The 13603-nt window shown below is 37.5% G+C and overlaps 1 protein-coding gene across 4 annotated transcripts in view; it reads left to right on the forward strand.

The window, feature by feature from the left end:
- The window catches only part of WWOX (WW domain containing oxidoreductase), a 403146-nt gene that overhangs the window by 46035 nt on the left and 343508 nt on the right, over positions 1–13603 (forward strand). For all 4 annotated transcript variants that reach the window (XM_054697013.1, XM_054697016.1, XM_054697015.1 and 1 more), the window contains exon 5: positions 9952–10058. In XM_054697013.1, coding sequence (XP_054552988.1) covers positions 9952–10058 — 107 coding nt within the window. The remainder of the gene's footprint in view (positions 1–9951; positions 10059–13603) is intronic.

Consider the following 13603-nt stretch of genomic DNA (forward strand, 5'->3'; position numbering starts at 1 on the left):
AAAACTTCACACTCCAGAGATATGGTTTACTATAGAGCGATTATTGTCCTTCCTATGAAGGCATCATCTTTCAAAATACCCATGTTTTCTTTTTGCTCTGAAGGCAGTTGTAAAGGGTAAGAAAATGGAGTTGTCTGTCGCAGCTCTTAAAAGAAGAGCAGCAGCTTGAGGCATGCTTCCAGAAAGGAAGATGGAAGCCCCAGAGTGGCATTTTTTTTACCAGACACAAGGACAGATGGTCTCACCTTAAGAACTATCAGGAATTTTCTAAGGAGAGAGGATGTAAACTTGTGGCTGCTGCCTGTTGCTACCATCCTGTCATAAGCGCCTGCTGGGGAATAAAAAGTCCTTCTTTGAGGTTATTTTGTCAATTGAGATAGTATGACATAACAAATTTGTTGGGGAAAATAAATTTTGGAAAAGAGCTGCTTCCTCCCCCGCGTACCCCCCAGACTTCTAAGTAGTATCATTCAGAACAACAGTGAGTGGTGTCTGCTGAATTTTAATATTTATTCACCATTAAAAAAGGAAGCTAGAGGGCCATCAATCAGTATTGTTAGGAACAACTTGGATTGTTTTAAAATAGTCCAGAATCATAACCTATTAGCAATCTGTAAGAACCATTTATTCCTTCGGCAGGTATTTATTGAATCCTTCTGGGTGTTGGTCCCATGGGGCACAGAAGTGAAAAAGGGGTTTACAGTGAAGCTGGCAAATTAGATAAATAAAGCCCTGGGGCCTGCCTGACCCTGCATTATATTGATGCTCTCTCAGTCCATTAAAAATATGATTGCAAATAATGGTTAAGCCTTGCCTCTATCGCCTTCCCTCTCTACCCTACATCATTTTTCCTTTTTATCCCCCCTGAGGAAGATGTGATGGACACTATTTTCAGTTTTTGCTCTGACCTGGAAATTTCTTCTCTCTCCCCCCCCCCATTTATTAAAGAAAGAATTTTTCTTACATCATTGCAGTCCGCATAATTCTCCCACCACTATATCATTCATGACCATCACCATATTCCCTTGTGTTCATGCCTCCCATGTTTTGTCCCCACTCCTACCTCTTCTTTTGCTGTATGCCTCAGTTCTATGTTTAGCTTGCTAGTTATGACTTTTTCTTGATCTTTCATTTGGTTTCTCTATATTCCTCATATAAGTGAGACTCTCCAGTATCTCTTTCCTTCTGACTGATTTCCACTCGCATACTTGACCTGGAAAATTTCACAGGCACACACAGATTCCACCGTTTTCAACAAGAGCTTCTGGGTGTGTAAAGTCCCAGTATTACAAGCAAAATGGGTTTAGGCCACTTACTGTAGCCTCCATATGGTTGTCAGCGTTTCATTAGCCTGATTGATGTAGCACATCAGTCAGCAAGATTTCCTCCCATTCTTGCACCCATCCAGTGTTGGAACAGCTGGGCTACAAAACCTGGTGTTTCACTTCTCTCTCTTTTCCCAAATGATGTAGGTGCCTTTTGCTCACTGGTGATAATGAGTGAAATTGGCATCAGAGTTAAAAATGAGTAAATTCTGGAGTATTGTCTCCTTGCCTCATGCCTCGAACACATGACCTCAAGCATCTTTTACTGCATATACCAAAGAGGAGGCAAACAACAGATTTGGATGTTAATGACTTCTGACTTGAAATCCTTGTGTATTATTTTGACATCAGATATAAGTACAAGAGGTTATCCTCAGCTAATGGTAAATGGGTATCATGGCATATCTTGGAATACAAAACTTGGCAATTCTGAGAACACAGCTCAGGTTGTCCCAACAATGAAGTTCAAGGGTGTTCTGGAGCATTCAGACAAATGGAATAGTGAATCTTGCAGCTAATTATTGCTCCAAATTCTGGTTACTATTAAAGCTCATCTGCTCTTGGGTTGTTTTGGAGTAAACCTGGGAGAGGTTTCATTTTTCAGTCACAAAGACTGTATTATATATGGGAGGTGGCGTGGGGCTCTGGACCAAGGAGCTTTATTCCCCACCTACTATGGTGATGCTAGGTTCATCCTGCATGTCTGCTACTTACAGCTTTCCATTTTAAGAAATGATAATTGAATTTATTTTACTGAAACTTTCCCTATTGAGATATGCTTGACATATAACATCATAGGAGTTTCAGATGCATAACATAATGATTTGATAATGGTTTATATTAAGAAATGGCGGTAACTGAGTTTCTGATGGCTAAGGGCAGAACTGCATAACTTATGAGTAGCTACAGCTGGGATCAACACAAGTGTGTCAAACTCTTGAGTTTGAGTTTTGCACAGTGTTGTGCTGGATTCCCTTGAGAGCTAGTTTACACTCATAGATGGGACTCCAGGGAGATTAGATACATGGAAGCGATTGGAATGAATGAACTTCATGAAGGCTTTCACATGGCAGTCTCAGTAAGGTGATGAGATGCTGATATTTTATCCCTATTTGTGTTGTCTTGGAAACAATCTGTGGTTATTTGACACAGATCTAGCTGAATTACAGTTCTGTTTTCCTCTAGTACAATTGATGACTTTGTTGTTGTACAGTATACTAGATATGGCCTTCCTTACAGGAGTCTCTGTTCCATAATTTAGAGCAGTACTTGGGGCTCAAACTCTCTTTCTTTCTTCCTATCTCAATATCTCCTTTCTCTTTTCACTAAGTGTTCCACTTGATCCACATCCTCGACAACATTTGTTGTGGTAATGTTTTAATTTTCATTTTAGTCATTATAGAAGTAAATATGTAGGTATGTAGTTATAACTCATTGTATCTTTAATTTGCATTTTCCTAATAACTAAGTAGTTTGAACCTTACAGATGAGAAGTCTCTCTTCTTTTTCTATTATGTGGAAGAGTTTATGTAAAATTTTACTTATGTAAAGTTTTTATTTTCTTAAATGTTTGGTGCATTTTCCTGTTGATGGTGTATGGATCCAGATTTTACATTTTGAGGGGATTTTAAAATGTGGATTCATTTTCTTTGAACATGTAGAACTTTTTAATGTTTCTCTCTCTTCTTATGGCAACTTATAATTGGTCTCTTTCCAGGAATTTGTCTTTTTCACCTGTATCTTAAATTTATTGTTGTAAAGTTGTTTGTTTTAGGGTTTGTTGGATCTGTAGTGATGCCCTTTATATCTTAGATATTGGTTATTCATGTGTTTGTTTGTACACTTAGTGTACATGCATTCTCCCATCTCCAACCCCTTTTTCTCTCTCAATTTCTTAGTCTTGCTAGTCCTTTATCAACTTTATTAATCTCTTCAAGGACTTTTGGCTTCCGCATTTCTCTGTAAGTTAAGTTTATCTTTCTTAGTTTTTTCTTTTGTCTTTATTATCTTCCCTCTGTGTTCTTTAAGTTTAGTTAGCTTTAGCTTTTTTTAAATAAATTTTATTTTTATATTCCCCATATAATTGCAACCCCCTTATTTTGACCCCAATCCCTCCCCTCCCCATCCCTCACCCCACATAGAGTATCTCTGGTTCATAGTTTTTTGTTGATTTTGATTTTCACTTTCTTATAGTTATTTATTTTCCTGGTCCCTTATTTAAGTTTTCTAGATTCCTGCTATGAGTGAGACCATCCGATATTTTTCTTTTTCTTTCTGGCTTATTTCGCTGAGCATGATCCCTTCCAGCGCCATCCATGTTGCTGCAAATTGCATGTGTTTATCTTTTTTGAATGCTGAGTAATATTCCATGGTATATATGTACCACATCTTCTTGATCCAGTCATCTATTTTTGGGCATTTGGGCTGCTTCCAAAGCTTAGCTATTGTAAATAGTGCTGCTATAAACATAGGGTGCAGGTGCTCTTTGGAATTGATGTTTCTGTGTCCTTTGGGTAAATACCTAGGAGTGGAATTGCTGGATCATATGGAAGCTCTATGTTTAGTAGGTCCAGAAATCTCCACACAGCTCTCCATAGTGGTTGGACCAGTTTGCACTCCCACCAACAGTGCAGAAGAGTTCCTTTTTCTCCACACCCTCGCCAACATTTGTTGTTGGTAGTTTTTTTAATATGTGCCATTCTCACTGGTGTAAGATGGTATCTCATGGTAGTTTTGATTTGCATTTCCCTGATTGCAAGTGATGTTGAACATTTTTTCATATGCCTGTTGGCCATTCGCATTTCCTCTTCAGAGAAGTTTCTTTTTAGCTCTTCTGCCCATTTTTTGACTGGATTATTTGCTTTGTTGTTGTTGAGTCTCATCAGCTCTTTGCAGATTTTTGTGATCAGTCCTTTATCATTAGTGTTGTGTGCAAAAATGTTCTCCCAGTTGGTGGGGTTTCTCTTTGTTTTTGTTATTGTCTCTTTTGCTGTGCAGAAGCTCTTTAATTTGATGTAGTCCCAGCTGTTTATCTTTGCCTTCACTATCACTGCTTTGGGTGATGTGTCTTTAAAGATGTCTTTGATGTGCATATCATGTAGTGTTTCGCCTATATTTTCTTCTATGTATTTTATGGTTTCAGGTCTTATGTCTAGTTCTTTAATCCATTTTGAGTTGATTTTTGTGTATGGTGTGAGGTAGTGGTCAAGCTTCATTCTTTTGTAGAGACCCAGTTTTCCTAGCACCATTTATTGAACAAACTTTCTTTGCTCCAATGCATATTCTTTGCTCCTTTGTCAAAGATTAGTTGACCATAAATCTGTGGGTTTATTTCTGGATTTTCTATTCGATTCCATTGGTCTGTGTGTCTGTTCTTGTTCCAATACCATGCAGTTTTGATGATTATGGCTTTGTAGTATAGTTTGAAGTCTGGGAGTGTGATGCCTCCATTCCCTTCTTTTTTTTTTTCAGTAGAGCTTTCCATTTCTTTGTGTCTTCTTCTATTTCTTTTAACAGTGTTTTATAGTTTTCTTTGTATAGGTCCTTTACCTATTTTGTTAGATTTATTCCCAAGAATTTGATTTTTTTTTTGTTTTGATAATAAAAGGGATCGTTTGTTTGATTTCTTCTTCTTCAGATTTATTGTTTGTGTATAGGAAGGCTACTGACTTGCGTGTTGATTTTGTATCCTGCCACCTTACTGAACTGATTGATGAGTTGAATTAGTTTTTCTGTGGAGTTTTTGGGGTTCTCTATGTATATTATCATATCATCTGCAAATAGTGATAGTTTGACTTCTTCTTTTCCTATTTGGATTCCTTGTATGTCTTTCTCTTGTCTTATTGCTCTGGCTAGGACTTCCAGTATTATATTGAAAAGCAGTGGTGAGAGTGGACATCCTTGTCTTGTTCCAGATCTTAATGGAAGTTAGTTTTTTTTTTTTTTAAGATTTATTTATTCATGGGCCTCCCCTGGTGGCACAGCAGTTGAGCGCCAGGCTGGGAGGCTACCCGTAGCCTCTGCAGCGGCGCTGTTCGATCCCCAGCTGCCAGCCAGGGTCCCACATGGCGTGCAGACCTCTCCTGCCACACCCGCTGCTCCCCCAGCAGTGTATTTTGTCAGCAGTCTGCCTATTCTGTTCTCCGCTCTGGCTCTGGTGAATTCTCTCACCCTCCCGCGCTTCTGACTGTACCCAGTGCTTGTACAAATAAATAAATAAATCTTTAAAAAATAAATATTGATTTATTCATGCATACAAGAACTGGGGTACAGGCCAGATGTGTGGGAGGGTGAGAGGATTAACCAGAGACAGAGCAGGGAACAGAATAGGCAGACTGACTGAAATACACTGCTGAGTGGAGCAGCGGGTAAGACAGGAGAAGTCTGCCACGCCATGTGGGTATCTCCGTGGCTGGCCGGGATCAAACTTGCCTTGCAGAGGCTGCAGACAGCTTTGCAGCACTGCGCTCAACTGCCTGTGCCACCAGAGAGGCCCTAGTTGGCTTTTTTTTTTTTAACTTAATCAATAAATGCTTAGCCAATAATCTGTTCTAACATGTACTTAAGGCTATATTTTGTCCTTTATAAATTGTTTTAGCTATGTTGCATAACCTTTGATAGATAGAATTTTATAATCATTCAGGTTAGGATAATTTCTATTTTTCATTGTCCTGTGTGTGTGTGTGTGTGTGTGTGTGTGTGTGTGTCCGACTGTTTCTTATTTACTTAAAAATGTATCGCTGTAGTGGCAGGGTATAAAATGAACACACATAAATCAGGTGCCTTCCTATACAAATTGAGATAGAAGAGGAAGAAAGGAAGTGATCCCACTTACAATTACATAAAAGAAAAACACCTAAGAGTAAACCTAACAAGGGAGGTAAAAGATCTATGCAAAGAAAACTATAAGACAAATTGTTGAAAGAAATAGAAAACACAAAGAAATAGAAAAATATTCCCTGGTCATGGGTTGGAAGAATCAACAATGTCAAAAAGATCATACTGCCCAAAGGAATATATAGATTCAATAACCCCCCCCAAAACAAAACAAAACAAAACTATCAATAGTGTATTTCAAAGAATGGAAGCAAATACTACTGAAATTCATATGGCATCATGAAAGACCCTGAATAACATAAGCAATCTTCACAAAGAAGAAAGAGAAGGAGAGATCATACTTCCGGACCTCAAGATATATTATAAAATCACAAATACTAAATCAGTGTGGTGCTGGAACAAAAACAGACACAAAAACCAATAAAAAAAGAATTGAGAGCACATGAATAAACCTATACATATTTGGACTGTTGCTCTGTAACAAAGAAGCCAAAGACATACACTGGAATAAGGATAATTTCTCCAATAATTGATGCTGGGAAAACTGGACAGTTGCATGCAAAAGAATGAAACTAGACTATGATCTCACACCATAACCAAAATTCACTCAAAATGGATCAAAGACTTGGATGTAAAACCTGAAACGATAAAATATATAGATGAAAACACTGACAAAACATTTCATGATACAAACTTTAGTGATGCCTTTAGGGATTCATCTCCAACAGCAAGGAAAAGAAAAGAGAACATAAACAGCGAGGAGTACTTCAAGCTAAAAAGCTTCTGTACAACAAAAGATATCATGACTAAAATGAAAAAGATACCCTTTGGAATGAGAAAAAAATTTGTGCACCATGCGTCTGACAAAGGACTGATATCAAAGATATACAAATAACTCAAAAACTCTACAGAAACCAAAACAAATAACCTAATCATAAAATGGGCACAAGAACTAAACAGACATCTCTCTCAAGAAGACATTTAAATGGCAAGTAGGCATATAAAAACAATGTTTACAATTACTTATTACTAGAGAAATGCAAATCAAGACCACAATGAGATACCATTTCACAACTGTGAGAATGACCCATATTGAAAAGAACAAGAACAAGTTCTGGTGAGGATGAGAGGAAAAGGGAACCCTCTTATATTTCTTGTGGGAATGCAAACTGGTCCATTCCTTATGGAAAGCAGTATGGAGGTGTCTCAAGACATTAAACTTGTATCTGCTATTTGACCCAGTAATTTTATTCCTAGGCATCTGTCCAAAACATTTAAAAAAAAAACCATTATTTCAAAAGGAAACTGGCACACCCATGCTTATTGCAGTGCTATTTGCTAGAGCTAAACTATGGAAACAAACTAAGTGCCCCAGAATAGATGAATGGATCAAGAAGATGTGGTATGTATACACAATGGAATACTACTCAGCAATGACAAAAGATATACTCAGGCCATTTTTGGCAACAGGGATGGAGCTGGAAGAGATAATGCTAAATGAATAAGTCAGAAGGAGAAAGATAAATACCAGATGGTGTCATTGATATGTGGAATATAAAGTAACTAAATTAATAATCAGATAAAGACAAACTGAAAAACTAATCCTAGATACCTGACTACAGACCTGAAGCACCAGGGGGCAGGGGAAGGGGACTTGGTGGAGAGGTAAGAACAAAGGGATGGTAGCCCAGTGGTCTATAGTATCGGGTATGGGTGAGTTGGTGGTGGGTGCATTATGGTGGTAATAACTGATGGAGGTACTCTAATATTACCTCAATTAAAAATAAATAATTTAAAAAAAGAAAAAATGTATAGCTTAATTTCAAGATAGGGGAATTTCTAGGATTTTGTTACTGATATCTGATTTCACTCCATGTGGTCAAAGAGTATGCTCTCTAGCTATGATTTTTAAAAATTTATTGGGATTTACTGCACCTTAAAATGCTTGAATATACATTCCGCTGCTGTGTTTAGCATACTCAACTATTGCTAGTTTATCAATAACGCTGTTCAAATTTTCTGTATACTCTTATTTGTCTCTTATCTCTTTATTTTATTTATTGATATGTAAAGATTAATGGGATATGTTAAAACTTCAATTATGATTGTGGATTTGTCTATATTGTCTCCTTAATTATGTTAAGTTTTGACATGTATTTTCAAATTAAATACATTTGAATTTAGAATTGCCACACAATTCTGGTGAGTTGAAATTTCCTCTTTTTATATAATCTGCTTTTTTTCTTACAATATTCCTAGTTTTCTTGGTATGTATTTTCCTATTCTACTTTTAACTATTGTAAAACAGCATGAGAACTTCTGTAAGGAGTATTATTCTGTTGTATTTAATCTAATTTGACAGTCTACAGTTATACCACCTTGTTATATTTAATGTATCTTACAGTCTACAGTTATACCACCCAGAATGTGCCCAACTTCATGACTTCAGAATCTTGTCTGACAATCCTTGTCTTTTGATTGAAGTTCTTAGTTCATTTATATTTAATGTGATTATAGATCTATTTGTTGTTAAATATACCACCTTAAATAGGGGTTATTTACCTAAATTATTTATATTCCTTTTTCTTTCCTTTCTTGTCTTTTAATTATTTTACTTCCTTTTTCTATTAACTTATAAAATTTATATGTTACTCTTCTCTAAGTGTTAATTGTAGAGATCACAACCTGCATCATCAACTACATAAAGTAGTTTATTTTCTGGGACAATTTGTGGATCTTAGAACACTTTAATCCTGTTTACACACCTCTTAGATTATGTTTTATTATCAGTATAGTTATTCTCACTATGTATTCTAAAATTCACAACCTATTGCTATTATGTAGTTTTTCCATCTAGAGATCTCTATCTTGGGTCACTTTCTGTCTGCCTGGAAGACATCTTTTCCTCTAGGGTAGATCTACTGGTGACATATCCTTATTTTATCTGAAAGGATTTTAAAAATTTTGTTCATCCTTATTTTTGAAGAATATTTTGCTTGGAGCAGAAATACAAATTGCTGGCTCACCTTTCTTGGCCTTTCAACTTTTTTAGGTTTTTGACTCCCCAAATTTCTAGTCATAGATCCTGATGCCTTCAAAGAGATGTATGTGTGCATGTATATATACATGCATTAATTTAACACATGTGGGCTTATGTGTGTAAGTATTTGTGTTTGTGTGCTTGTTTCTCCAGCTTTCCTAAATATTCTGAGAGGGGTATGGGGCTGAGAAGCCTAGGCTGCCTTTGCTGGAAGCAGAAGTGCTGGAGGTGTTCAGTACAGTGCAGAACACATTGTCAAAAACTTAATGAATGTTTGTTTTACTCTCCAGGTCTGCTTTATCTTACAGACTGTGAACTCCTTAAAGGCAGTGGACATGTCTGAGTCTGTCTTTATCCTTACTCTTTGTGTTCAGCACAGGATCTGGCTATGGCAAAGTCCTAGTCAACTGACTGTGCTGTGAGTTTTTCTATGGTTTGGCTTTCACCTTTGAAGTCACTGTGGTCTTCAGCCAGGTTTTCTCATGGTCAGCACTGTGGACTTTTTGGGCCAGCTGATTCATTTTCATGGGGATGCCCTGTGCTTTGTAGGATATTTTGTAACTTTCCTGGACTCCATCCACTGGATACCAATAGCTTCCCATCCTGAATTGTGACTACTAAAAATGTCTCTAGACATTTTAGAGCAATCTAGGGGCAAACTGGGGCATGTGATGCTTAATGAGGGCTGTTGACCAGAACTCCGTGTTTTGCTTTTATGTTTCCTAATGTTGACTTTCCTCTAAACCATAGGGTTTGAAACTGCCAAGTCTTTCGCCCTCCATGGTGCACACGTGATCCTGGCCTGCAGGAACATTTCAAGGGCCAATGAAGCTGTGTCACGCATTTTAGAAGAATGGGTAAGGACACACTCAGTTGTTGTTTTTCATTGTGAAATGTAAAAAACACATGTAGAGTTTGGTACAGTGGATTAAGTTTATTGTGCTTGGGAAAACGTTTTCTTTATTTTTAAAGTCATATTCACTTTGTTTACTTTATGAATGAAAGGGTGAACAAACTGTTATTATCCACACAATTTGTTTATAGTTCATTGTCAGTGTGATCTGCTTTTTTAGCCAAAGGTTTAAAAGCTTTTACTCATTTAGCTCTTTTATTAAGAAAAATAGAATGTGTTTAACACCATAAATCAATCAAGAAGTTGTTATGCTCATGGTTTTTAGGGTTACAGAGGGGCAGGCTGTAACCCTGCTCTGGTTTTTGCTTTTCTCTCTCTTGGTGTAGATGTTGGGTTGATATGTCTATGTATAAACATCTATTGAGGGCCTGCAGTGTTCTTGGGAGCAAGGGTGTAGCATCAAACAACAAAATCCCTGTCCTCATGGGTTTATCTTCTAGCTAAAAGAAACAGACCAAAAAGCAATAATTAAGCTTAACATTTGGCATAAAGTCAGGTTGTTTTAAATATGGTTATTGGACAATAGAGAGAGTTAGAGATGAAGAGACACGATGAACTGTTTTAGATGGGTTAGTCAGCAGCCACGGCCCCAAAGTTGTAACATTTTATCCAAGTTGGACATTTTGTCCAAGACCTGAAGAAGGTAATGAATAAAGCATGCAAAAGTTAGGGAAAATACTTTGAGCAATGGGAGCAGTGTGTGAGAGGTCAGAATATGTCCAGAGGATTCGGGGATCAGGGGGAGGGTGGCGTGACTGGAGCTGAAGAAGGGAGGAGGGTGTGGAGGTGCTTCAAGGGACTCACTCAGAATCAGTGGTGAGAAAGGATTAGAGGATGTGAGCCAGAGAGTGACACTGGCTGATCAATTTCTTTAATATGACTACTGGGCTTCAGCATGTATTGTGGACTGCATTCACTCATTTACTTGTCATTGTGTGGTGTAAGGATGAAACATGCTGCTGTCTTGGGGGATGGGGCTGTGCTGCTCAGAAGAAACAGTCAATGCCTCCATCTGTCAATCTTTCAGCCTGGAATGGAAGACAGATCCAAACAAAGGAACATGAATATCAGTGTAAACTTGAAATTAGGGCAATGTGGATTACAACATGGTGAATAATACTAGGGCACTGGGTGGGGGGCATCAGAAGTCCCCCAGATAGAAGTTCATGTTTTAAGTTCTCAGGAAAGAGCAGGGCAGTGGTGGGAGAAGTGTCCACGGGGCAGAGGGAACTGGCTGTGCAGTGGCCCTGGGGGGGAAGAGCAGGAGCAGGAGGGAGGAGGAGGAGTAGACAGGGAGAGAGCATGAAGGGGGTCGATAGTTCTTGCCAAGCCTCTCTCCATTTTGTGAACACCAGGGAAGATTTCTTGCCTTTTGAAGAAGTAGACTATGGTTTGTTTAAGAGACTGTCTAGTGTTCTGGACTGAAAAGTTATGAAAGTCAAGGAAAGGAAGATTTGTTTCTGCTTTTTCAGTATATTTCAAATGCTTTATTTTAAGTTCAGTTTCTTTCATATGAACCCTTGTCTTGAGCTCACTGAAGTCATTTTTTGGGGTTAAATTAAAAAGATAAACCTGGGCCTTTTTTTTTTTCTGATTATGTTAACATCTTTCTAACTCTAAAATTAAAAACAGTAATAACCTCTTTTTGGTGATATAGAACCAAGGGAGAAAAAAATGGTAATATATGCACAAAGTTTGCATATATATATATTTGTATGTAATGGGAGATACAAAATCAAAAGTGAAATTCCCTTCTTTGAAAAGAAGATCCTTTTCCTGGAAGGTAAATGCCATTAATCATTTCTTGTGAATTCTTTTATCATTAACTATTTCTTGTGTATTTTTCCAGGAAAAACTTGTAGATACTGTTCCACATATTTAGTTTTTTTTCACTTACTGCTATAGGACATCTTTTCTTATCACTGCATCTAGATCTACCTTTTTTTTTTTTTGAGGTACAACACTTAATTATTCATTGATACTCATATAACCCAAACACAAACTGCTTACTTTATTTAACAATGAAGTAGTAATAACAACACAATAATTTAGTTGTATCAAAGCCATTAACAGAGTAAAATAAAAACAAAGCTAATTAAGAAGCTTGCTTCAGCTCCAATTAATTATTGCCATTAAATTAAAAATGGCAGGAAACAGTATCATTAGTTTAGTGCTTCTCAACCCTGTCTGTTCAGAACAGAAGGAAGGAAGAGAATTTATGCTTACAAAACAGTCACACCCAAGGGCCACCTCAGAACAATCCGTTGAGAATCTTGCAAAAGTGGTGTCCAGGCAAAGATGTTTGAAGCGTCGTCATAATTGAGAACTACAAGTCTAAAATAGTGAGCATGTCCTCTACTATCTCCTGTAGTAGAGTTTAACAAACACCAAATTTTTGAAGTTATGTAAACTTGCTACCCAAATTGAAATTCTCACTTCACATTTTGGATATCTTATTACTTTTAACTGCTATGTAATATTCCATCATATACTTATATACTGTAATTTATTTAACGAGGCTTCCTTTTAGTGAACATTTAGTTTGCTTTTATTTTTCAAGTGATGATCTTTTTTTTTTTTGTCTGAAAATTAAGTCTCACACTTTCATCCAAGATTGGGTCTCAGCTATGCTGCAGGGAGCCTTTTGACATATGCAGTCATGAGTCAGTTAATGACATCCCTGTCAACAACAGCACAGTGGTCCCAATAGATGATGCCATATAGTGTAGGTGTGAAGTTAGCAGTGCCAACTTGGTTTGTGTGGTTATACTCTTTGACATGCACAACCATGAAACTCCCAAATGACCTATTTCTTAGAAAGAAACCCCATCGTTAAGGTACCCATGACTGTACTTGTATGAGTCCAACCACAGGGCAGAATCTTAGCAGTGGACTTGGTGACTCAAGGTCATATGTATTAAAAAATCTGGTAGCTGTTTCCCAGTTGTCATCTAGTTATACCACTGCCAGTGTAGAAGAATACCTGCTGTCAGGATGCGGAGAGGGTCAAGCTTGTAAAATTTTGCTCACTTGAAAGTTATATTTTAACTAGAAATATTAAACACCAGTGACCCTGGTAATACTGTAATAGCCATATTGTACTTGCAATGCTATTATGTTTAAACCAGCCTTGGAAGAGAATTGTGTGAATTATCTTTGTTTTCTTTATACACGATGACAGATTCTCTATCCTACCACAACTATTGTTTGCTGCAGAGAGGCAGAAATTCCTGAAACTTCCCTAATTAACTGTGTGGTCTCTCATTATTTTTTGGAGCCAGTTCCCTTATCTCTGAGGAGGAAGGTTGAATGGGAGGCTCTCAAAGACCTCTTTTCTTGCATTTTTTTTTAAGATTTATTTATTTATATAAGCACTGGGTACAGTCAGAAGCATGGGAGGGTGAGAGAAACCACCAGAGCCAGAGTGGGGAGCAGAAGAGGCAGACTGATGAATTTCACTGCTGAGGGGAGCAGCGGGCATGACAGGAG

The sequence above is a fragment of the Talpa occidentalis genome, unplaced genomic scaffold, assembly GCF_014898055.3.
Source record: "Talpa occidentalis isolate TD23 unplaced genomic scaffold, MPIMG_talOcc4v2.1 talOcc4.17, whole genome shotgun sequence".
Lineage (NCBI taxonomy): Eukaryota > Metazoa > Chordata > Mammalia > Eulipotyphla > Talpidae > Talpa > Talpa occidentalis.